Source organism: Etheostoma cragini, chromosome 11 (assembly GCF_013103735.1).
Source record: "Etheostoma cragini isolate CJK2018 chromosome 11, CSU_Ecrag_1.0, whole genome shotgun sequence".
Classification (NCBI taxonomy): domain Eukaryota; kingdom Metazoa; phylum Chordata; class Actinopteri; order Perciformes; family Percidae; genus Etheostoma; species Etheostoma cragini.
The window spans coordinates 7,551,388-7,576,262 of NC_048417.1; the positions used below are offsets into that span (position 1 = coordinate 7,551,388).

The window sequence follows — 24,875 nt, forward strand, 5'->3', positions numbered from 1 at the left end:
TTTTTGGAAAATGGCTGCAATGAAACAAAGAGTGAAAAATTTAAAGGGGTCTGAATACTTTCCGTACCCACTGTATAGCTAGTGAATCTAAAAAAAAACAGACCATTTTATTCTGTTTGATTCAAATAAAGTATAACATGTTTCTCATACAGTACAAATAATAGGAATATAGCCATCCTGTAATAGACATAAAAGAAAATCTGCAATAATCACATGCTTACAAACAGTAACAGTCCATTTATTCAACACTTTGTGCGTGTCTCTCGCTGTGATTTCCTGTTGGGGAATTACAGGTTTTTGTCATTAATTGTATTTAATGTTGAAGGTGGGGAAAATGCTGCTATCAGTATGCCATAATTAAAATGATAAGAATAGTGGGTTCCTGAAGAACTGTTTCTGTCCTAAATATTTAATGATTATTTTACACATTTCTGACCACGTGCCTGATGCAGCCCATCTGACCACCTCTCACCGCTGTGATTTACAGCTTTCTCCATGTTTGCTGTTTCCTCTGTCTTGCTTCCTCTCTGTGTTTTGTATATGTACAACAGGCTTAACTGACAAATTGGCATTCGCCTGTACAGTAGATTTATGGGATGAGGGACACTTCATATCGTTGAACCAGGCAACCAGCTCATACAGTGTCTTCTCCATTCTCCTTCTTCTTCCCTGTGGGGAAACCCGCAGACAGAGCTCTTCTCATAAAAGATAATAGTAGGAACTTCCTGGCCGGGGTTTACTTTGTGTATGTGTTTGTTCCCACTGTTCCCATAGCAAGACGGGTAGAAAGGTCAAGTCCTGTTGTCACATCGTCGTTTAACATGAACTAATTAAACAAGCTGCTCTGGGGCGATCGTGCCACACAGGCAAAGGAGACAACACAGAGAGGAGGTGTCTGCTTTATGGGCTCAAAGTTGTGAAAACAGCAGTGGCAACATACTTTCAGCAGGATTTCTGAGAAGGGTTGGGCAGCTAAACATCTGCAGCTGATTAGTCCCTTCATATCAGTCTTTGTCTTTTTATTTCTAACCAAATACTTTTCTCTTAAAGTTAATTTTGGAATGTTTTTTGTCAGTTAGCCTTAATTTAGTTTTTAATTTTATTTAGTTTTTTGTCAGTTTGCCTTAATTTAGTGTAACACAAGAAAAAGACAGATACAGATCATCAAGTTTGATGCATTCAAGAGCAAACAGACATTGTAGATGCAGATTTCGGTTTTGCTTTTCTCCAAGCCTCATAAAGGTTGACTGTAGCCTTTATTTCTCCACAGCAGTTCACCACCACGATGTGACCATTAGCAGAGAAAGGCAATGCTTCATATTGACTCCCCTTTCTGGAAGTTTAACAGTGTCAACCCCTTCTGGGCATTGTGGTGACAGACGGATGGTTTTGTGTTGCCGGGCTGCCGGCTTAGTAGCTCCAGGCAGGTCGACTTTGACTCTAAGATGTGGTTTACATTTGGCTGAGAGCCAGAGCTGCTAAGAGAGACTTTGTCTTTACACATCGCCACCTGCTTAGGGTTCCGCCAACAAAAGCTATAATAGTTTTGGTTTCAAGTTCACAACAGATGATATTTTAAATGATGATTTTAAATAGAACAAAAAGCACACTTTCCAAAGGTGGAAAAGCCTTTTAAACAACAACAGGTTACAAGATTATAAAAGCATGTAGTGAATTCTATTCTGAGGAAATACTTTCAGTTTCACTGCTTTTTATAGGCCGAGCATGCAGTAAAACTAATACTGGTCTGTCTTCCTCTTCTCTCCGTGTTTTACTTGGTCTTTTGTGTGTGTACCAGGCCAGAGAAGGCAATGCTGAACATGTAGGTAGAGAGCCAACTTCCTGCTCTTGTCCTTATCTTGTTCTGTCATCATTTTAAAAAGCAGGGTTGTACTTAGTTGTGGCACGTTGGGTGGGTCTGTCTGACAATGCCGCCTTAACAGTTAAAAGCAAAGCTGGGTGAAAAACTTTGTGTAAGGAAGCAGATGGTAACTTCTAAGTGTGTTTCCTAAGGGAGAGCAAACTGTGTCAGTGAAGATGTAGTTTTTGAAAGGCTAAACAACAAATATGGATTGTAACAGCATATTTCGTCAGATAGGAAAACATTACATCTATTCTTTTTCAATTAAGTTTGACTTTGAGACTTGGATACAACATTTTTGGACACAACATTCTGTTATTGGAAATGTTTGATTCACACGAGTCTGAAACAATCCTATGCAGCCACTACTGGAATCTTATTCTACAAAATTAATTACATTAGTGTAGCCAAACGTGTTTAAAAAGAATGCATAGACAGGTATCTCTTGTAGAAGAGATATCTCTTAAATAAAGGATAAATTAAAAAAACATACAAAAAGACAAAAAGAGAGTCAAAATTGATGCTGAACTGAGGCTACAGCTTTTTCCATTGACCGCCTTGACATATGTTTATTGACAAAGGGAAGTAAAGAATTAAAGCACCACGAGGAGAGTTGTTATTGTGTGTGTGTGTGTGTGTGTGTGTGTGTTTGTGTGTGTGTGTGTGTGTGTGTGTGTCTGTGTGTTTGTTTGTTATTTTTGTGATCTTCTGTGGGGTTTTAGTAATAGTAAGATTTTAGAAAAATAACTGAACAGTTTTCCACTGAAGAGACTGCCTATTACCTGGCGGCCTGATTACACACTGAAGTCCTCCTGTTTTGAAATGAAAGTGCTCTAAACTGTAAAAAGGTTAGTTCCTTCCTCTCTGCAGTACTGCCTGTGTCTCAAGTACCCTTGGCTAATGTAATTAAACCTTTTGAGCAAAGCAAATCTGTATGTTGACAGAAAGTTCTCCGTTGCAGGGACATAATGAGACCAAATCTCAACCGGCCATTGTTTTAAAGATTCTTTTTGGGGGCTTTTTCAGCCTTTATTTTGGACAGGACAGTCAACTGAGCTATCCAGGCGCCCCCAACTGGTCATTGTTTAATCAATTGAAGGCATATTGTATTATCTAATTAATCAGAGCAATTATTACAACAGCTGCCCTTTTCCTAAATGAATGCAAAGCTAACTGTAACACTAGTAGAACAGGGTCAGAGGGGGACACATTTTCAGCCCTGGAATTTCAGGCCTTAGACCGGCTCATTTTACTTCAGAACTGACTATATTAAAATAATGTAATTTAAACCTTAATTTATAAGTCTATCTGCAAAAGCGCACTGTTCCCTACAGCCTTGTTATTCAGTTTATTTATGTAAAATACAATGTCCAATTCAGTGCAAAACAGTAAGTTATGCTTCAAATTATATATCTATATTTATACATATTTATATACTGTATATATTATTTATATTTATTTATTATTATATACAACTATATTTTTTACAACACAATATTAGAATATATTTTTTTTGTAAATAAGTGTTCACAAATATCCAAACCTTGAAATTAAATAAGAGTAAATAAAAATATAAAATAAAAATAAATAAGGATCAAACAAAATGTTTTTTTTTTTGTTCAGCTGATGTTTGAACAATATTACCTTTTGATTCTATTTAATCCTTATTTGAACGATAAAAGGCATAATGGATGACTAGTAACCTTTGGGCATAGAAAGCAGTTATAATGTAGCTAATGTGATTATGATTGCTTGTTTACACAGTGTGGTACAGCAGCTTACAGTAGATGCCTTGCACACTGAAGGCAGCTTTTACAAATCTTTCTGATAAAGTCAGTTGCCGAATCATCTAGCATCATTAATTATCCCAGGGCATTTTTCATTTTGACGAGGTCAACACAATGCTCAATATTAATGTTTTATAATATTCACTCAATGAGCAACTCTACCTGCCCCCTCTGGAGTTCTGGGCTCATGGCTGCTGTTTGGCTTGTTGTGTCAAGGTTAGCAGTAACTTGGCCTGGTAGCTGCTGCTGAGGACCTATAAGAACAAGGTGGATTCCCGCTGGTTTGCAGGTCCCGTTGTATTGGGTTTTATAGAATAGTATCTTGCACTGCTCCTAACTAGCTTATCCTACCCGTCTCATTGTCCTCATCTGGCGTTTCACTCCCGCTGGTTTTAATGAACAATTAGCTGAGTTTAGCTCATCCGGCCACGTGACTTTCTAGATATTTCCTTACGTTTTTGCGCTTTCTATTATCCGTTTTCATAGCTCAATTTTTTTGCTCGAGGTCCTCGTATCCTCGCAACAAGGTGCTGTCAAATCGTCATCATTAATGCAGTCTGGTTAATGATTTGAAGAGAACGGTGGGCTGCACACAAACAAAAAAATACAAAGAGTGGGCTACCAGTGCAGGCAGCATAAGAACAGCATCTATGATATTTTACTATGATTTCAAACCAGTGCTATGATCTATGGCCATGACTGAACACCGGCCCTCGCGTCCGAAAAACCGGACCGGCCCATCTGGTGCACCCGATTCAATCCGGGTCTCTGTGAAACTGTACAATAGCTACTACTAATAATACCATTATTAATGATGATGGTAATAACATTAGAACTTGCATAATTTCATCAAGAAAATAACACCTCATACAATTAACTAAAATATAGGCAGAAATCAGAATTAAAGAAAAACAAGTAGATACAATATAACAATATGTTGGTGATGTGGTTTGAAAGTAATTAAGGAGATAAAGCAGTAGTGGCCACATAAGCATCAAAATACCTAAAATATGGCTATAAAGGAGCATCATTTAAATGTAAAGGTTGAAAAACATGAAAAGAAATCTTTCTATTTTGGACCTGTTGGTGTATTTCTGTCATCTAGCTGTGAAATATATCTGTCTCTGTGTAACCTCTCCGGTCTTGGTGATGAACAGACACACACACACACACACACACACACACACACATACTCACACACATGGACTGAAATAGTCATCAAATAGTTGTTTGTATTGACATTAGTGAGATTGTTTTTTTTCTAGATGAATCGATTAATTCTTCTGTTTATAAAATGTAAGAAAATAGTAAAAAATGTCCATATCCGTTTGTTAACGTGGTGTCAAGGTGATGTCTTTAAATGCTTTATTTTGTCCATAACCCAAGGAGTTCATTTTAATATGATATAAAACAGAGAAAAGCAGGATATTTAAGAGGCGGAAAACCGCACTTTCTGCCACTTTTGCATGAAAAATTACTTTAATGATTAATTGATTATCAATATACTTGCGATTATTTTTTTAGCAACGGACTAATTGATAAGTCGACTAATCATTGCAGCTCTACTGAACCATGACTTTGGACACTAAAGCCAATATAGCCTTTACTGCTGCCTGAGCTTTGTCTCTGGGATATGTTTCCATCATTTCAACCCCTGTCTGATTGTCTGTGTTTTGTCGTCTCTGCAGGTCTCCTGGTGGGGGCGCTGGACACGGTGCTGGACTCCAATGCCAGGGTCACACCATTCCGCATTCTCCTCCAGGTTCCCGGCTCCCAGATCAGCTGGGTCATTGCCAGCGGTGAGCTGGAGCATTTTGTCTCGGATACGTTGGTGTTTTTAGTTTTTTCTGTACCTTCAACTGCCTCATGAGATAAGGCATAGCTGATAAATTCCTTTGTGTATTTTATCTTTTTGTCTATCAGGAGCCGCCATAGAGGAGGTGAACAAACACTGGGACTGGCTGGTCCACAACCTGCTTCGCTCTCTGTCTGTGTTTGAGAATAAAGAGGATGCTGCCAGCTTTGTCAAAGGAAAGGTCAAGGTGAGAAACCTGCCTGTGCCGGCCTGAATCCTGTCAGAGGAGGAATTTAGATTTTGAGATAGGTTGACAAAGCTTTTCCTGTGGGTTTAAAAGGATTCAAGGCATTGGTTGGATCAAAGTAAAACGCCTAACTGTTGATTATATAATGATGATGAAACCCTGTTGTGATGTAAGTTCATATAAAATGCTCTGAAGTCACAAGTTTCCTCCTTTGTAGGGACTTATTGCAGAGGAGGTTCGAGGTCCCCAGGCGGCTCAGGAGGAGGAGCCAGAGAAGTTCAGGGAGGTGCTGTTGAAGTTTGAGCTGCACTTTGGCCTCCCTTCGTCTGAGAAACTGGTGACGTACTACTCCTGCTGCTGCTGGAAGGGCCGGGTGCCTCGGCAGGGCTTCCTCTACCTTAGCATCAACCACATGGCCTTCTACTCCTTCCTGCTGGGGAAGGAAGGTCTGTACACCAAAGTGAGGGCTCTGATTTTCAAGCCAAAAGAGTGAACGCAAAGACAGTTTCCCCAAAATATTTTTTTATTCAATATTAGTGTACAGTATCCTGTGTCAGAATTGTCAAAAACTCCATAGGAACCTCTCCTGCAGAGTAATTCATTTCTTTACTTTTCCAAACAATTCTCGTTTCAACTTAGAAACTATTAATGTGTGGAACATTCCTCAGAATAATAATTGACAAGAGGTGTGAGTTTATGATTGATTATGTTAGTGAAAAAGTAACCAAATCATACCTAATCATATTGCAACACAGTGTGGGGATGTAACTCATAAAGTATGTGATATAATGTTTTCCGAAAATGTCATTTTAAAATATAAAATACAAATACATTTCAGATAATTTCAGGTCTTAGTTTAAACTTTGTCCTCCCAAACGTCTGACGCAGAAGTTAATTCTTGGTAATCGCTCTACAAATGTACAATCTACAACTGAAGTTTCACAATTGAGTGCAGTTGTGGTTCCTACTATTAGGAGAGCTTCATTTAAATTAGCTTGACCAAAGGATGAAGACACATGAGGACCATAAGGTGGTTCACAGGTGAAGTAGTCACCGTGACATGAAGTCAGTCTTAAGAAACTCAAATATTTTACTCTCTTCTTTTTTCCCCAGTAAAGTTTGTGATTCCCTGGGCAGAGGTGACGCGGTTGGAGCGGGTCTCCACCGGTCTGATGACGGAGGCCATCCGGGTCAACACACGGCAGCGACAGAGGGAATTCTCCATGTTCCTCAACCTGGACGAGGCATTCGGGGTCATAGGTCAGCTGGCTGACATTGCTCTCAGGCGGCTGCTGGACAGCGAAGGCCTGGAGCTGGACCGAGTCCTGCAGCAGCCCACACGCATCACTAAGAGGTCAGTGCTGGCTTTGGTTTCTGATACTGACATGAACTGTTTGTTTTCAGCATATTTCAGTTTACGTTTCAGGTGAATTCACATATACCAATTTAATTTGCTGATGAAAGAATGTCGGGGATGAAACAACTCAAATTCAAACCCTGCCCGCTTTCTGCACAGTTGGTTTATCACTGCGTGAAGTGGGTTGGAAGGTCAGATGTTAATTTTGGAAAGTTTTCAAAATGGTTGTACACAGCCCCCCTCTAATCTGAAGATAGAAAGGCGTGAAGGGGAGGGGGTTTCCAAAGCTATAGGACCATCCGACGAGCACTTCTAAAGAAGCATACTGTCCTCTTGAGAGTGGCCTGGCCTAAAAGTAACCCAGGATAATGGATATAGTGGCGTGTTAGATGTGTGTTGAGTTATAACCCAAGTTTTATGAAGAGTTGGACATGACAGCATCTCCCTAAAAAAGAGAGACGAACAGAAGTAAAACAATCGGATTTGTCTATCAGCATAACTTGTACGTCTTAGGTTCAGTTATGGATATTTTTATAAGCCTTTATAGATTTCTGAAATAAAACACACACACACACACACACTCTCTCACACACACACACACACACACACACACACACACACTGGAATATACTATGCTTTGTCCTGTTTTTTTTTTTGCTTGTATGTTTTCTGTAAAGCACTTTGCAGCAAACCAGATTTGCCTTGAGTGACACAGACCACATTATATGGCACTTTTAGTGTTCCTCCCCAGATGTCACTGTAATGCACAGGTTAACTTATCTTTTAAACCTCAAAACCAGTACAGGAAGTGGAGATAGAAGTAAGCTGCCAGAGCTTCAGATGTAAGAGTGGGTGGCAGACCACAACACATAATTTTTGTTGTTGTAAATAGCAAATGTTTTGTGTATTAACATTAGATAGGGTAGATCTGAGCATGCATAAGTGAAGAGATGGAAAATGAAAAATGGAAGAAGAAATGAAAACCAAATCCAAGGGACACGTAAATTACAGGTTGTCCAGAATGGGGGTAAAACGTTTTTTTTATTAGAATGTTTGCATTTTCTTTGCTTGCCCTTTTGACTTTAAACAGCTTACTGTATATTTCTGTGATTCTCCAACATTTCTCTGTCTTTTATTCAATTATTCATGAAAAAATAACCCTTGTATGTTTGACCTTTGTTGTTCTGGTGGGTATCATTTAGAGAGGAAAAGTAGATGATATGGGTCTCAGAGTTGAGAAAAATAAAAACTAGCTATGTTTAAACTGAACTCTTCTCCTTGTGGCTTTAACCAGACTGGCTGCCCGTCAAGCATTACCTCTCACATTTCTTTACTGGATAGTAGTACAACCCAAAAATGTTTTTATCGTTTTTTCAAAGGCTAACACAACATCCCTGAAATGTAATGCAAGTACCTGGTACATGATTCATGAGGTCTGTGTGTATACCAGGCTACGTGCCAGATGAAGGCGCTATTAAGTTAACAGTTAAAGTGGAAGAAGACGAGAAAAATGTGTTCAAAAGACAGACTGCACAAAAAAATGACTCCCATAATGAGTCACTGATGATGTTTACCAAGTGGAGGTGGTGGTACATAGGACTGAACAACAGTGTTTGCAGAGGGAAAGACTTGGAGCAATATACATCCTGGTTAACTATGTCCCCCTTTAGCAAAAGGCACATGATTTTGTACAGTGAACCTGATAATTATATTGGTCATTCAAGATGAAAATTATAGAGGGGAATGTACAACTATGCTACAGTATAAACTCCGCCAATTGGTGCTATACTGGTCTGTTACCTCCTAGCGCCGTACTGCATTAAATCATCATGCGCAAGTACAGACAAACTAGGCCATGTTAATTCTCCTCTTTTTTTGTTTTTCTTGTGACATTGCCACAATATCCTATGCTGCATTTTGTTTCAGATGTCAACATTTTCAAAAATGGAGCATTGCAGATTGCATGTGTTCAGTTTAAGAGGTGCACTGAAGTCATGTTTGCATTAGCTTCCTTCACGCATCACAACCAGTTGCTCATTCATCTGCCTCTTGGTTATCAACTGACTAGTATTGTCCAATCCTATCAATTCAGACGTACCTGTACAACCCAGCCATTATAGCCTGCTGCTGATACACTGTTCTATTTGTGTAGTTTTAAGCCAAAGGAAATGAGAGGCAGACATTTTCTTGCAGCTTTGCTTCCTGATTCCATTTGTTTTGCTCCCGAGCTACATCTGTGTGTCACCGCCTAACTCTTCCCCTCATCGTCTTCTTTCCAGAATCCTAGAGGAACAAGCTTTAAGGGAGTACGTTCTAGCTCTGTTTCGGCTCCCTCGTGGTGAGCGACTCCACGAGGTGGCCTCCTGTTCGGTATGGACACCACACGGACGTTGCCACACAGCCGGGACCCTCTACGCCACTGACAGTTATCTGTGCTTCTCCAGCCGAGAGGAAGGCAGTTGCATCCTGCTTATACCCCTCTCAGAGGTACGCTAATTGCATCACAGCCTCACTGATGTCACCTGTTCATTAGGAGTACAATGTGGTCTGTAAAGGTGTGTTGCCAGTAAAAATAAGGCTTCAGCGGCTCATAATGACACTGTGCATGACTGTGTGCCATTTCAGACCTTATAAAGATGAAGTGTATACATTAAAGGACAGAAGGCTAGTGAGTGGAACCTGCACATACTCACCAACATGAGGTGGTCAACAAGGGTCTGATGGGTCATAATTGTAGGTTTTCATGCATTTTCTGTAATTTGGGAAAGGAAAGGCTTTGTCCAGTTAAGATTAATAAAATGATTTAATAACAAAGTGACATGTCAGAACAGGATTTCACGGTGCAGTGGACTGCCAAATGTTTTCAATTTCACAAATATATTCCCTTAAAGATGATGGGTGGTTCCTTGGATGAAAACCTTTTCCGTTGGTGAGTCGTCGCCCAAAAGAAGGCACTATTTCCAAATCCATGTGTTATGAGGTTACGTCCGGTCACAAACAAGATCCTAACATGTGAAAGTAAATTATTTTCAAGTACGACTTTTGGTCTTAATCTAATCAACAGAAGGCTCCCAGACAGAGCTAACACAAAGTCTTCTTCCCGAATGCTAACATGTTAATTTGGATGCAATTGTCCTGCCTAACTCAGCTGCAGCATACACTGTGAATAAATCAAAACATAAAAGTACATTGACAGGAAAGATCAGCAATGTTATAACATTTTTAAACTCTATAGTTTCCTTACCTCGTCCAACAGAAAATCTAAAGGTGCATTTCAGTGGTTTTCTCCAAATCTCAAATTTCCAAGATTACTCCCATGATGGTACCTTTGAAAGGCTCATACGATGATACCGTAAGTAAACTAGGCCATGATCCCTGCCTGAGTTATGAAATGATATGGCTGTATTTACAGGATAACTGTAATTACTGCCATATAATCTTATTTCTCTGTCCTAATGTGTGTAACTTACTGTAAATGCTTACAGGAAGTGAGAAACAAAAGTCCATTGGTTCGGTTCATGTGACCTAATTAGTAGCAAGTGATGACCACCTGAGCGTGAAAAACCTTTTAAACACGAAGGGATATTTTAAGATAAGTGTGCAATATAGATCAGAATCAGCTTTATTGGTCATATTTGCGCTAACAAACAAGGAATTTGACATTGGTTAATCTTTGCTCTCAAAGTACCCCTCACAAGCCTGGGAGGAGGCGTGTAGTGAGGGACACCGGGCCAAAAGTTCAAATGTTTGGAGGGAATTCAAGTGGAAAACAAGTGTAAGGTATTTTAGGACTCCAGAAACAGTATCTAGAATGAGCCATTCACATTCCAGCTTATGCTGGAGAAATTATGGAGCACATACTGCCAATCATCAATCATGGATCCAGAAGGTTTGGGACCTCTGTCAGATGGAGCACATTACATATTTATTAAAGTTCCAAAAGTTCATCTTTACTAAGCGGTGGAGTCCTGTCCTATCTCTGCTAATCCAATAAGACTGATTAGCCTTCCCCCTCTACTACCTTCTTTAATGTTGTATTTATTATTATTATTATTATTTTTTACATAATCCACACAATGTCTTACGATGCTTAGTGTCAGTCCTGCCGGTTTCCTGACGGCTTATCTGCATGTGTGTTTGTGCATATATGAATGTGTGAATGTGTACAACTGGGAGTGAATATATGTATTTGTTTTTCTTTTTTTCTTGTTTGCCTTACATGCTTATAATCTTAATTTGGATATAATATCCACAATTGTTGTCTACAGCTGGATAGAGAAGAGTGTATCTACTGGGATGTTGTTGCTGAAAACACAACAAAAAAGAATTCAAAAAATAAATAAAGTGCAACACTCATTTAATGTATAAAGAGTAAAAAACAAAAGGACAGTAAGAAATATATAAACATAAAAAATATAAAAAAGAAAATTATGAAAAATAAAAAAGACTGTTAAGTATTTACTCAATCAATAGAATATAATTTACACAAAATACACAACAACAATTGAAGAGAGTGAAGGAATAGTGCAATAGTGCAAGATTTTGGTCTGTTGACAACAGATAAGAGTCCCAACACTACCTCCTCAGCCAGTACAAGACAGTATTTTCAGTTTTTACTCAATCAATACAGTATCATTTACACAAAATATACAGTAACAATTGAGGAGAGTAGAAGACAGTACAAGACAGTATTTTCTTTACCAGAGCTCCTCACCTCATTCCAGCCGAATAAATCAGTTACTTTACAGTTACAAGTCTGTCTCTTTGTCCGGAGTGACTTTAATCAAGAGAGTTTATCTACGCATTTCTGTAGTTTTCTATAATGTATTTTAAGGTGAGTTTGTTAAGCAGTGTGTGTTTACTCTGCCTTGCTGCTGGTTAAAGAGTAACACACAGATGGGTTTCATGTGGCTGTTCACACACATTAAAGTGCAGAGGGGAATGTTGGGCAGCTTGCATGTTTGCTTTGTTAACGGACAAGTTCAGCTTTTGAGAAATACAGAATGACAAACGGGATTTTGAAGCTCTTTTATCACATGAAAACATTAGCTTATATTCTGCATTAAAGACGTACCTTTTGTCAAATGTGATTCATGTTGTTAAAGTGGTAGATTTAGTTCTCCTCCAAATGTTTAATGCTGTCAGAGTAAATAACGAGAGAAAATAAATTATTTCAATGGGGTATTCAATAAAGTAGCTTCTAGATTGTTACAGAGGTACTATTTGCATGTGAAAGATAAAATGGTATATTCAAAGCTCTTGGCCTATTTGAGTTATGTTTAGTTGGGAACAGCAGAGATTAGCAGCCAGATTCCCAGTCTCATGCTTACCGTCTTTCCTTCAGTGCTGCGGTTTAATCCTCTATTTCCTTTGTTTTCTGTTAAAATATTGTCTTAGAAAGGTGTTATTGCGTCGGCCCACTTAATCTGTTACTGCTGATAAAGTCCCCCTTCTGCTCCTCTGATTCTCTTTTAAAGGTCAAATGGCATGAAAATTTCCCTTTTAAGAGTTTTTTTTAACATTAATACGCGTTCCCCCAGCCTGCCTATGGTCCCCCAGTGGCTAGAAATGGTGATAGGTGTAATCCGAGCCCTGGCTATCCTGCTCTGCCTTTGAGAAAATGAAAGCTCTGATGTGACAATCTGGAATCAGAAGACTCCAGATCGGCCCAAGGTTCCCTTCCCCTTGCCCCCCCGCCGCACATGGCACATACTAAGGAAAGCTCATTGTGAGACTTCAGATACAGTATAAGGGGACCACTAAGGTCTATATAAAAGAGACTTCAGATACAGTATAAGGGGACCACTAAGGTCTATATAAAAGAGACTTCAGATACAGTATTAGGGGACCACTAAGGTCTATATAAAAGAGACTTCAGATACAGCATTAGGGGACCACTAAGGTCTATATAAAAGAGACTTCAGATACAGGATTAGGGGACCACTAAGGTCTATATAAAAGAGACTTCAGATACAGCATTAGGGGACCACTAAGGTCTATATAAAAGAGACTTCAGATACAGCATTAGGGGACCACTAAGGTCTATATAAAAGAATCCACAGAGCATCATGTGTTTTTCTCATACTAACTGCCAGTGACACAGTTGATTGTTTGAGCTGTTTGAGTTACAGATAAATGAACTGTGAATCTGTCTACCTCTCTGGTCCACTAATCTCTAGTTTAAATGACATTTTGTATGAAAGCACGGTGTATGGAGAAGTTCTCACATTATTGATATTTTTGCACTTTTATTAGTAATAATCCAGGGGTACAAATAGCCTCACCCATTGTTATTTCATGTAAGGAATCACTGATTGTGTTCTGATGCCTGGTTTCCTGCATTTGTCTCCTCAGGTGTTGTCCATAGAAAAAGTGGAGAGCACCAGCCTGCTCCCTAACCCCATCATAGTGAGTGTTCGGACTAAGAAGGCCTTCCAGCTGATCGAGCTGCCGGACAGAGACGAGCTGGTCGACAACCTGAACTCCAGACTCCGATCTCTGCAGTGGAAACAGACCATGTTCCGCAGCAAGAAAGACGGCAGGAGGAGCATGGTACGTGGAAAGTTAGAGCACTGTTTTTATTTAATTGTGTAGTTATGAGTACATTTATAGTAGACTTTCTAACATTTATAACGCAGCAAAAAACACATTTTGTTAATCCTTGTGGTGAGGGAAAATAAAAAAAAAGTTGTGATAGTTTCTGATATTTTTTCCTAGACTCTCTGGCTCAGTCGGTAGAGAGGATCCATCACTGTGAACTAAATGCAACAACTGTAATAGTTCAGTTCAATTTCTCCCATATTTATTTACTATAAGTGGAATTTAAACATTTGAGAGGAACTGTGGGGGCCAAAAGGCACACCGGAGCATGTAAAACACAGCTTTATGTCAAACTGGGAAGCTTTTAATGTTCAAATAAATAACTTTAACATGTAGGAAAATGTCTGCAAGAAACCAGTGATTTTATTCTCCTCATTATTTCCTCAGAGCGCCCCAACACCTTACTACACCTTCTACTACGACACCGGGCACTCTGATGAAGAAGAGATAGAGGAGCAGGTTCTGCGTAACACCATCAACAGCGAGGCTCTGATGACGGCCTTCCACCAAAACCAACCAGGAACCAACAGCAACAAGGTAAGTGGAGTCCAACGACCAATTACCTGATTTAAGAGCTAAATTACGGTTTCGGTTCACCCAAAAGACACAATCTTTCGCAAACTCCACTGGCCTAGACATGCAGATTAGTTTATTTGTTGTTTTTTCTGATAAAAGAGAAAAGGTTGCTGCCACCACTAACCTATAGGGCATTGGCACACTGAGCGAGTCCCCATGTTCATCTCTGGATCTGTGTGTTTGTGTCAGAGCATGGAGCAGGTGAAGGAGCAGCTGTGGGAGGATCATTTCTTGGAGTTCGGTCGTGGTGTCCACATGTTCCGCACAAACAAGATCCAAAGACTTGTTGCCATGGGGATACCAGAGTCTCTGCGAGGGGAACTGTGGATGACACTTTCTGGTAAGAGAGAGAGAGAGAGAGAGAGAGAGAGAGAGAGAGAGAGAGAGCAAGAAAAACTAAGATAGTTGTTAAAATAAAAGGTTTTCTATACAGTATGAGAACCAGTTTTTCAACTGTAATAGCAGTAATTGAGTGTTTATCTGCTGAATGCTGGCTGGATAGTGTGGATAGCAGTCAAAGGGCACTAAAGGTGTGCACATGGGCTATAAACTGGACTCTGCTGCACCTCCACGCTCTGTTTGTTGTTTAAGAGGAAACCTTCTCAGTTGGAAACAAACTGCCAGCTTTTATTTTCATCTGCTCTCGGTTCCCCAGCTCAGTTTCGCTGAGGAGAAACGGCTTTCTGGAACCCAAACTGAAACGGCTGTGATACTACAACGGCTTATATGTCATAAAACATTTTACAGAGCTGGGTTAGGGGGGTAATATCTTCTGAGAAAGAAATATTGAAATTAAGTATAACTGAAATTAAAGTGTCCAATGAGCAATCAAAAACTAGTAATAAAATCAACTTGAAGAGGGTTGAAAAGGGCCTGAGATGGATAACAAACATGTTTAGTTTTTTCTTTTAAAGGATGAGAGTTGAGAGCAGGGGCTGTTTGGAAGGTTTCATTTTATGATTATTACTGCATCTCTACTTCTGGTTTGTGTAGACGCATCCTCGGAGCTAGAGTCCCACCAGGGCTATTACACCAGCATGGTGCAGAAGTCCATGGGCCTGAGCAGCCTGGCCACAGAGGAGATTGAGCGGGACCTTCACCGCTCTCTGCCGGACCATCCCGCCTTTCAAAACCCCACCGGCATCGCTGCACTGAGACGCGTCCTCACCGCCTACGCTCACCGCAACCCCAAGATCGGATACTGTCAGGTAGGGACCTGATGATCCGAGCGCTGTGGTGACACTTAGTTTGTTTTACAGTAGTTTATTTCAGTCACATAGATCACATACATAACATTAATAGTGAAAAAACAAAGTGTCACCTTAATTCATACAGTGTCATCTTAACTGGTTTATAATCAATAATGACAATAATGAGAATTTGCTAATTTACCTACCCTTTCTATTTATATTTTGTTGTTAGGTCCCTCAGAATCTCATCTATGATATTAAATTAATAATAATAATAAATAATGATAATAAATTAAATATTGTTATTCATTTCTGTATGTTATATACAGTACATATTGCATATTAACACACACATTACATGCAGAAGATATGAAACAAAACTAATTGAATAAAATAAATAAAATGCATTCCGATTTGTCAATGTAGAGATAGGGATGTGACTGCAACATGACTGTGGGGGTTTCTTAAGTGTTGTTAAATGGCGTCTCATCATTGTGTGTGTTTTTGCATCTTCCTTCTTCCTCATCTGTTTCTGTCCAGTCTATGAACATCCTGGCGTCGGTGCTGCTGCTCTACGCTAAAGAAGAAGAAGCTTTCTGGCTGCTGGTGGCAGTTTGTGAGAGGATGCTTCCTGACTACTTCAACCGCAGGGTCATAGGTAAGAGGTCAGGGCTCATAAAAAGAAGAGAGCAGTGAAGCATTTGGAAGCTTTATTTACTCAAATGCACTTCAACCACTTAGAGTAGCTGCTCTATGTTTAAAGGCACGTAACCACAGTGTGTTGTACTGTTTATTTTGTGGTTGTTTAGTCTAAGCTGCGTCTTTTCAGACACCAAACAACCCAAAAGGTTTATTTTTGGCCTCTGAAATACGGGCTCATTTCCTGCGTTTGTGAAGCAGATTATTTATGACATGCAAGGTGCTTTTGAAACAATTTCCTGTTCCTTTCAGTGTCCAGAGTTTGTGTATTCTTGACGAAACGGCAGTGATTGTCTTCTGGCAATTTGTATGTGGAGCATAGATAGATATATTTTATTTAGTTATTTTAGTTATTTTACCTTTTTTAATAACACTTTCTCTCATCCAGGAGAGACAAAAACAACAAAGAAGTGATGTGATTTGTGATGAAAGAATACGTGTGTCTCTGTGGGTCTGAATGCGGGTTTTAATGGTTCTGGCACGACAGTGTTTTTTAGCCCAGCATTTAAGAACACTCTGTGGCTATACAGTCAATACTTCTTAGTAGGATAAAATAATTTCATAATAATAATACGTTTTTTTCCTTCATTTGGTATTTGTTGATACAAAAAAATGTTGCATAAACCTTGTCTTTTAAACAGTAGTTTTTAATCTTATTCAATAAATTAGGTCACAACACTCAGACTGAATGTCCATCTTTTGCTGTCATCTGGTGGTTAAAATTATATTAAACAGCTCCAGTACATAAACACACCTTAAACTATCCAATTATATTATTCTTTAATGAGGTAGTTCTGTACTTTGGGTAATTTGAGACTGAAATAATTTTAAACAAAACCTTCCTACTGCTGCTTTTTGTTTAGGTAAAATAACAGAACTGTCAGAAAAACTTTGAAAAACATATCATTTTGGTAACTCAGATATTGTGTAAGCACGGTCAGAGTTTCTCATTGGGACATGTCCGTGCATGAGGCTACCCGGTAACCCCTCTACCCCCACACCATGCATTATTTCCCCCTGCAGGAGCTCAGGTGGACCAGTCCGTGTTTGAGGAGCTGATCAGGGAGCGTTTGCCAGAACTGGCTGAACACGTTCCAGACCTCTCCACCCTCTCCTCCGTCTCCCTCTCTTGGTTCCTCACCCTCTTCCTCAGCGTCCTGCCCTTCCACAGCGCCGTCTGCGTGGTCGACTGTTTCTTCTTCCACGGAATCAAAGCCATCTTCCAGTTGGGTTTGGCAGCACTGGAGGCCAACTCTGCACAGCTCTCGGCCAGCACAGACGATGGACAGGCTCTTATGATTCTCTCGAGGTAAATACACACAGTATTTAATGCTTAAATTTTACTCAAAATAAATGGCACTTTTAAAATATCTTTTAAACTAGTTACACAGCTAGCAAACAAATAGCAGCATGGCAACAAACTGGTGTTTTGGTGTGTTTAAATTTGCATTTTATGTACAGTACATGTATAAAATATGTAGAAATGGCTGTAGCAGTGATTTTGCAGTCAATATTTTTTGTCCATAAGTGTTTGAAAACAATGAGAAGAACTCCCGCAAACTGTCTTTGCTTGCCTGTGTTTGCATCATGTATGGGCGATTTCAGTCCAACACATGCGGCAGCCACAGCCAGCAAAAAGTAAGTTATGCTGTTGATCTCTGTGACTATTTATTGATGCATTTCCTGTTAACACAGCAAAACACTCCTCTTATTGTGTTTCTAAATGACTCTAATTTATTGTAACGAGGCACCAACAATCAGAAGAGCCTGTTCCACATTTAAACCTGTCTTTACATGTCAAACCTTCATTTTGAATGGAGCGATTGGAATTGCTATTGTGTTCAGGAATGTGAACCATCTGCTCCGTGCTTTGCAGTTTTCTGGACCAGGTTGGAAGTGAAGAGTCGTCCTGTCCTCCGTCCTCCCCGCCGGCTGCAGAGGAGACTAGCAGCAGCGACACTGATATTCCCGCTGTGGGACCCACAAACATCACTGACCTCATCAACGAGTCCTACGAGGTGAGAAGCCCACCACAACTACTAATACAATTTTTTACATTCTTTTCCTTTTTATTTATTTTTTATCTTTATTTTTATTTGTTCTTGTATTCTATCCAATTTAGTATTTCTTGAATGTTCTGTATAGGTGCTGTCACTGATATTTCCAAATTTGGTTTTAATTAAAGTCAATCTAATCTAATAATCCGATCTAATCTATGCAGTATGAGTGAGGTTAATTTGGTTAAATCTGGGTGAACTGACCCTTTACCCACATACAGTCTTAATCATTTGTGGAGGAGGACATGTTTGCTGTTGCACTGAACTTCCACTGTTTGCGTTTCCTTGTGTAAGAAATTCGGGGACCTGACAGTGCGGCAGATTGAGAAGCTTCGCTGTCGACACAGAATCCGAGTGCTGCAGGCTCACGAAGACACCACCAAAGAAAATGGTGTAAGCAGACAGAGAAAATCGATGTCGTACTGTCATGTATTCTGACTTTAAAACTACTTTAAAGACAGAATTAAGGTTAACATTAGAGTGCAGACTCATCTCAGACCTCCCTCTCTTCCCCCTGTGTGCGTCTGTGCAGTTGAGAATAGTGACTCCAGATGTTTCCATCTCTCCAGAGAAGTTGGCTGATGTCTACGACCTCTTCAAGGTATGTTCTTATCCCTCCTCTAATTAACCAATTTCCTTTATTAACAACATTTTCAGTAGTGTCTTAAGAGAATTTGAGGTTTGTAGGGTAAACAAACTATTTCATAATTTTTCTTACCTCCTCCTCCTCGCCCATCCAGACAGAGCACTTCATCAGTCTGTACTGGGGGGACAGCAGCTCCGCAGCAGCAGCAGAGGCGGCAGCGTGGCGTTACGCTGACTCAGGCCGCTCCTATGTGGAGCGGCAGTACCGGCTAGATCGGCCCCAGTTTAAGAGCCTGTACGGGCTGCTGACGCCATGGCCCGGCAGCTCAAACCAGCACTCCGACACACTGGCCAACCGCACCTTCACCCTGCTGGACCAGGACTGCGACAACCTGGTCACGTTTAGAGAGTTTGCTGGCTGGCTGGGTAGGTAAAGGGAGTGAAGGAGTAGAGCAAGAATCAAGGCGGATTGAGTCACATATGATCCCTCCGTCACTGCACGCCAGCTCCATTCTGGCTCCCTAAAACTAAGCCTGTAAAAGAAACCTTTTTCTATGCCATCACCATCGAAATCTAACCACATTTCTAGGCAACAAGAAAAGGCACCAACAGTAAATTATGAGATTTGATTTTGGTAAAGAAATACAAGAATGTTTTCAAAAAATAGTTTCAGTTTTAAAAGAGCAAGTCTGGTTCTTTAAAAGAAAGAGAATTTGAAAAAGAATACACTTAAGGTGATTTTTCTAGTATGACAAGGATCCCTTTTGCTTGACTAGATACAGCTAGTAATTAATAATAACAAACAACACACATGAACTGTCTCAGATGAAATGTAAAAGGAATGATAATTCAGTTATAATGTCCTTGTTATGTTCAGTAAAAATCCGGTCACCATACAAGGTTATCCAAATTAGTTGATTTCACTAGAAAACCCGCTTCCTTAAACTGTCAGTTTTTTTTTCACAAGGCAAAACTTGTCAAGGTGTATTAACACAGAGCCGTACGGTGATTATGATGTCAAGTTTACAATAGTAATCATTAGTAAATATACATTATTTTGTTGTCTAAACTTAAGCATGTTAAAGCTTTAGTGCGTAACTTTTTGATATTAATGAACGTCACATTCAAGCCATTATTTAATGGGTTGCTACAAAGCTAAATAAGACTATCCGCTCCACACAACTCTCTCTGGTTGGTATTGATATCGATTATAGCCAGACTGATGTGTTTTTATAGCCGATACCGATAAAAATCCGATGTTCCAATAAACTGATAGGAGTTTACCTTCTCCTTTAATCCAATTAAATGCTTTCAGCAGGAGGGGAGCTAGCTCTTCTTTAAAGGTTTTTTACCACTCCGCTGGAAAACCATCACTACCCGGGGTCTTCTTTGACTTTAAGTTGGCTATTGCTTTATTTATCTCTTCCAGTGAAAAATCTGCTATGATACAATCATTCTGTCTCTTGCCCATTCTAGGTAGATCCAAAACGTTAAGAAAATGTTCCATTGCTTCTACTTTAGTATTAGAAGTTTCGATATAAAGTTTTTTGTAGTAGTTTAGGGGAAAATGGCCTCTGTTTCTTCTGGATGATTTTTTTTTAGTTGTTTCTGTGTCCCATTTCTTATGCATGATACCATCGACTTGTTGTTTACGCAAGAGTCGGGCAAGTAATTTGGCCGCCTTGGGGCCTGATTCGTAATATGTATAATATTATATATTGTATAATACAAAATCTAGCTTTCTTCTCAACATCTTCTTCTAATAGATCATTGATCTGTTTTTCCGTTGTTGTATTTGCACTAATAGTTTTGGGTATCTGTTATACCACTTGGAATGCTGCTATTCCACTTTAGATAGATCTGATAAAAGATTATTATATGTCACAACCTTCCTCCTTTTTATTTGATGTTGTTAAGGCAATCAGTTTGCCACAACTTACTGCCTTCAATGATACTATATACTCCCATACTATAGATGCATAAACCTCCCCATTGTCGTTGATCTTCACATATTCTCCTATGTCCAATTTCATTTTTTCTACGGCTGCTTTGTTATTTAATAAGCCTACATTTAACCTCAACCCCGTATTCCTCCTCCTTCCTTCTAGATGAACTGTCAGATATACTTTAGTGCACTATGGTTAGAGACATTGGTTACCCCAGTTCTAAATTCCTGTACTCTACATTACAGTACTTTTTGGCATAAAAGAATAATCTATCCTGGAGTCGGTAGAGTGTGGAGCTGAATATTGAGTATAATTCTAGTCGAGTGGCTGAGAACACCTCCAGCTATCACAAAATCCGATTTCCTCCCAGGCTGATTTGATACATTTTGATCATTTCTTTTTCTTTTTCTTCAGACTAGTTGTATCCAGGTGGTGATTCAATACTTTAAACATAAACAGACCCCATTTGCTTCCAGTGCAATTACATCAATTAGTGATCTGAAATAGTGATTTTTTTACTATATACTCCTACTATAGGAGGTGCATAGAAATTAACTAAGGTTACTACATCCTCTTCAATCCGTCCCCCTACAATGATATGTCAACCCTTGCACTCTTTTATGTCCTTAATGACTTTAAACTTAAGCGCATTTGCAAAAAGAATTGTAATTCCTCTCCTATTGCCCTGCACACATGAATTATAATAGGTATTTTTTAAATCCAAACCATTTTAATTTTTCATGCTCATGCTGATAAAGACGTGTTTCGTGCACAAAAAAAAGATATGTGTGTTCTCCTTTTATAATTTGATCATTACCTTTAGACCTTTTTATCGGGTTTCCCAACCCCTTTCCGGTGTCTCTATATTATGGTTTGGAGACCAAAACAGGAGAGGCTGTTGATTAGTAATCTGATTAGTAATAACCCTTTATTCTCTCTCTCTCTCTCCCCCACTCAGACACTTTGTACTGTGAAGAGCTGAATGAGAAAATAAGGCTGCTGTACCGTCTGCACATCCCACCAGGTTATTCATTTTGTTAACACGATGAAAGTCATGAGTTTCAGTCAGGCCTGCAATTAACTGATTAAGTGTGTGTGTGTGTGTGTGTGTGTGTGTGTGTGTGTGTGTGTGTGTGTGTGTGTGTGTGTGTGTGTGTGTGTGTGTGTGTGTGTGTGTGTGTGTGTGTGTGTGTGTGTGTGTGTGTGTGTGTGTGTGTGTGTGTGTGTGTGTGTGTAGCTCTGACAGAAAGTGAGGCTGACCCCTCTTTGATGAAGAGTCCCCTGCTGTCCACAAACAGACCCCTCTATGTTAATCTGCCCTCTGGTGGGTCCAAACACACTGTGACTTATTAGCTCAACACAACAACTAAAGAACAATAGACAAGCAATGTATTCTGTGTTAAAGGCTGATATAAATGTATGTGTCTGGTTGACGTGAATCTCACTATTGCTCCAGATGTTGAAGGTGACGTGACAGATTACCAGGAGCAGCTGAAGAAGATGCTGAAGGATCTGGTCAAAGAGAGGGAGAAAGATGTGGAGAAGCCTCTGCCACTCATGAACCAGGTACTGCACTAGTGTTGTACAACAGTCTCACATCAGCTTTAAGTGGTGCTTCCGTTATGTCAGCCCTAGAGTCTGTATGCAAATATCCTTTGTCACATCAGGGCGGCTGTGGTTTAGTGGTAGAACAGTTGCCTGCCAATCGGAAGGTTGGTAGTTCAATCCCTGGCCCATGTTGAAGTATCCTCGGGCAAGACACTGAATGCATGCTGCAGCATTGGAGTGTAAATGTGTGTGAGTGTTTATCTAATGATGAGCAGGTGGCATCTTGTACAACAGCCTTGGTCACAGTGATTGGATGTGAATGGTAAATGTTTCCTTTACTATGTAAAAGAGCTTTGAGCAGTCGTTAAGAATGTATAAATGTATAAAGACAATCCTGACATGTTTCTTCTATTGGTAGCATGTATTCTCTTTCCAATAAACCATACTACACTTAACAACATGGATTATTAATGTTTGTTTGCTAAAAAACAAGTGTGTAGAGTATTAAAGTAAGCCAATCTACCTTTACAAGGAATATCTATACAATCTGACATGATCTGATGATGAAAACGAAAACCCATGCCATCAAATAAAAGTTGTTAACATGCGTACAATTTTAAATTTATTTTGTCTGCTGATCGGCAATTTAAAAAGAAAAAAATCAACTCTTAAATAAAAAGTCCAAAGGACTGCCTAATTGGGCCCTGTATGCTGGTCCTGTGACAGACTGGTGACCTGTCTGGACTGGAGAGAGCCTGTCTCTCACCCAATGCATGCTGGGATAAGCCCTTTTCAGAACAGACTGGGAATATGTAATATTACTTGCTTAATCAATAGCAAATAATTTGCAATTAATCAATAGTGTACAAAGTGTCAGTGCTTTAAAAGCATTTATGGTTGAAAAGGACTTTCTTTTTTAATATTTTGATTCTCTACTAATCAGTGTGTTATTTAAGAACTAATCTGTCGGTTTCGGTAGAAATAAGTAAAACATTTAAAGAAACTAAATGACAGTATGTAATGTGATGAAACACTGATGAACAACCCTTTCATCTCTACCTCTACAGCGTGAGTTTATCCAGTTCTGTAAAACGCTCTACAGCATGTTCCACGGCGACCCAGAGGAGAACGACCTCTTTCAGGCCATCGCTACGGTAACGAGCCTGGTGCTCCAGATCGGCGAGGCCAGCCACCGTGGACACAGCTCGGGGTCAGAGGTCACCAGCCAGGAGGAGAAGAGAGGAGGCGCTGAAGATGCTGGGGTCGATGCCAGCAGAGGCAACGGGAGTTTGGCAGCAGAGAACGAGTGGACAGTCAGCTACGCTCAGATCCTGGCGTCGCTGCTCACTGAACAGGCGCTGGTGAACTTCTTCGAGAAGCCGGTGGATCTGTCCGCTAAAGTCGCAGAGGCCAAGGAGAAGCAGTACCACCAGCGGGCGGGTTTGCTCACACTGCAGCAGGGGACCAGCTAACTTAAATGTGAACAAATGTAAGCGGCGACACAAGCCAACATTTCTAATGAAGGATACCAAAATAACAGTATAATTTGACACAATGTGAGAGAATGCAGCCAGGAAGCTAAACGTTACAGTTATCTGTGAGATGTAATTAATAGTATGACTGCAGGCAGCCACACTGGCAGGACCAGGCCTGTGACTCTTTGACCTAGTTTGGCCCGGAATTGACAACAGAAAGGCGTTTGTTTTCCCCCCCAAAACATTTTGATCCAAAAAGGTCATTTTCAAGCTAAAATCTCAGCAGCAGGCCATGTAATGGTCGACTCACGGTATCAGCCAGCAACATTTCTGACATCGGAAGAACATTTTGTGCTCTGGGCCTGGAGAAACTCTGATGATTGCCTTCTTACATCACCATGAAGATGCCTGCAGTTGAACTGTGTTGTGGACAAATAATCCATCACCACTTTCTAATAAGGCACCCCTAATAAGTTTTGATTGACTTTATTAAAGGTCTATAAATAATGGGCTAATTCTTTATAGATCATTTATACGCCATTCAGTTGATTGCCAGGTTGTGAAACATCTTGTGCTTTCTAATAAGCCATTAAGTTTGTTAGCGTTAAACATTCCTCACTTTATATCAAGCAAAAGCCAAAGTTAGTAAGTAATCTGTAATGTAAATGTAAACAGGTTAATAAAATGATTTTAAATAAATCCAATATCAATTACATTTGTCTTTAATTGTAAATGTTAATACGTTCTTAAATTGATTTTGATCCAGAAGGTCAAACGATCCATACTGAGCAGGTTACCTGATGAACTGAAGAGCAAAGACAAACAGACAAACAAGTGTCCTGCTGGAGGAGATTTTCACAACCTGGCAACCCCAAATTTGCTCCTATTAATCACTTGTACCTGATAAAGGCAGTGATTAAATCTCACTGAATGAAACTCTTTTTAAACGCTGCCTGATCCGAAAATTGTACCAATAATCCTCACAAAGAACGGTGCAGCATTAAGGACAAATCTAGCATATAAAGTTGTATTTTTAAAAATTAATTTTATAACTGTTTCCATAATGTTACATTTTTTCAGATGTTTTCTCGAAATAAGTATTTTTTAAACCTCTTCAAATTACTGGAAAAAATAATCTACAGTTACAGAATG

At 39.7% G+C, this 24,875-nt stretch overlaps 1 protein-coding gene across 2 annotated transcripts in view; it reads left to right on the forward strand.

The window, feature by feature from the left end:
• LOC117952784 (TBC1 domain family member 8) overlaps nucleotides 1-24,427 on the forward strand; it is a 26,682-nt gene extending 2,255 nt beyond the window's left edge. The window contains exons 2-20 of one of the 2 annotated variants that reach the window (XM_034885320.1): nucleotides 5,337-5,447; nucleotides 5,572-5,690; nucleotides 5,908-6,136; nucleotides 6,804-7,044; nucleotides 9,327-9,534; nucleotides 13,402-13,599; nucleotides 14,035-14,184; nucleotides 14,413-14,563; nucleotides 15,217-15,431; nucleotides 15,954-16,071; nucleotides 17,136-17,421; nucleotides 17,989-18,130; nucleotides 18,464-18,562; nucleotides 18,702-18,770; nucleotides 18,910-19,180; nucleotides 21,659-21,724; nucleotides 21,938-22,024; nucleotides 22,157-22,266; nucleotides 23,316-24,427. In XM_034885320.1, coding sequence (XP_034741211.1) covers nucleotides 5,337-5,447; nucleotides 5,572-5,690; nucleotides 5,908-6,136; nucleotides 6,804-7,044; nucleotides 9,327-9,534; nucleotides 13,402-13,599; nucleotides 14,035-14,184; nucleotides 14,413-14,563; nucleotides 15,217-15,431; nucleotides 15,954-16,071; nucleotides 17,136-17,421; nucleotides 17,989-18,130; nucleotides 18,464-18,562; nucleotides 18,702-18,770; nucleotides 18,910-19,180; nucleotides 21,659-21,724; nucleotides 21,938-22,024; nucleotides 22,157-22,266; nucleotides 23,316-23,720 — 3,275 coding nt within the window. In that variant the 3' untranslated portion in view covers nucleotides 23,721-24,427. Of the gene's footprint in view, nucleotides 1-5,336; nucleotides 5,448-5,571; nucleotides 5,691-5,907; nucleotides 6,151-6,803; nucleotides 7,045-9,326; nucleotides 9,535-13,401; nucleotides 13,600-14,034; nucleotides 14,185-14,412; nucleotides 14,564-15,216; nucleotides 15,432-15,953; nucleotides 16,072-17,135; nucleotides 17,422-17,988; nucleotides 18,131-18,463; nucleotides 18,563-18,701; nucleotides 18,771-18,909; nucleotides 19,181-21,658; nucleotides 21,725-21,937; nucleotides 22,025-22,156; nucleotides 22,267-23,315 lie in introns of those variants that run through there. The other variant, XM_034885321.1, reaches the window with a different exon arrangement.
• Nucleotides 24,428-24,875: the final 448 nt, after the last annotated feature.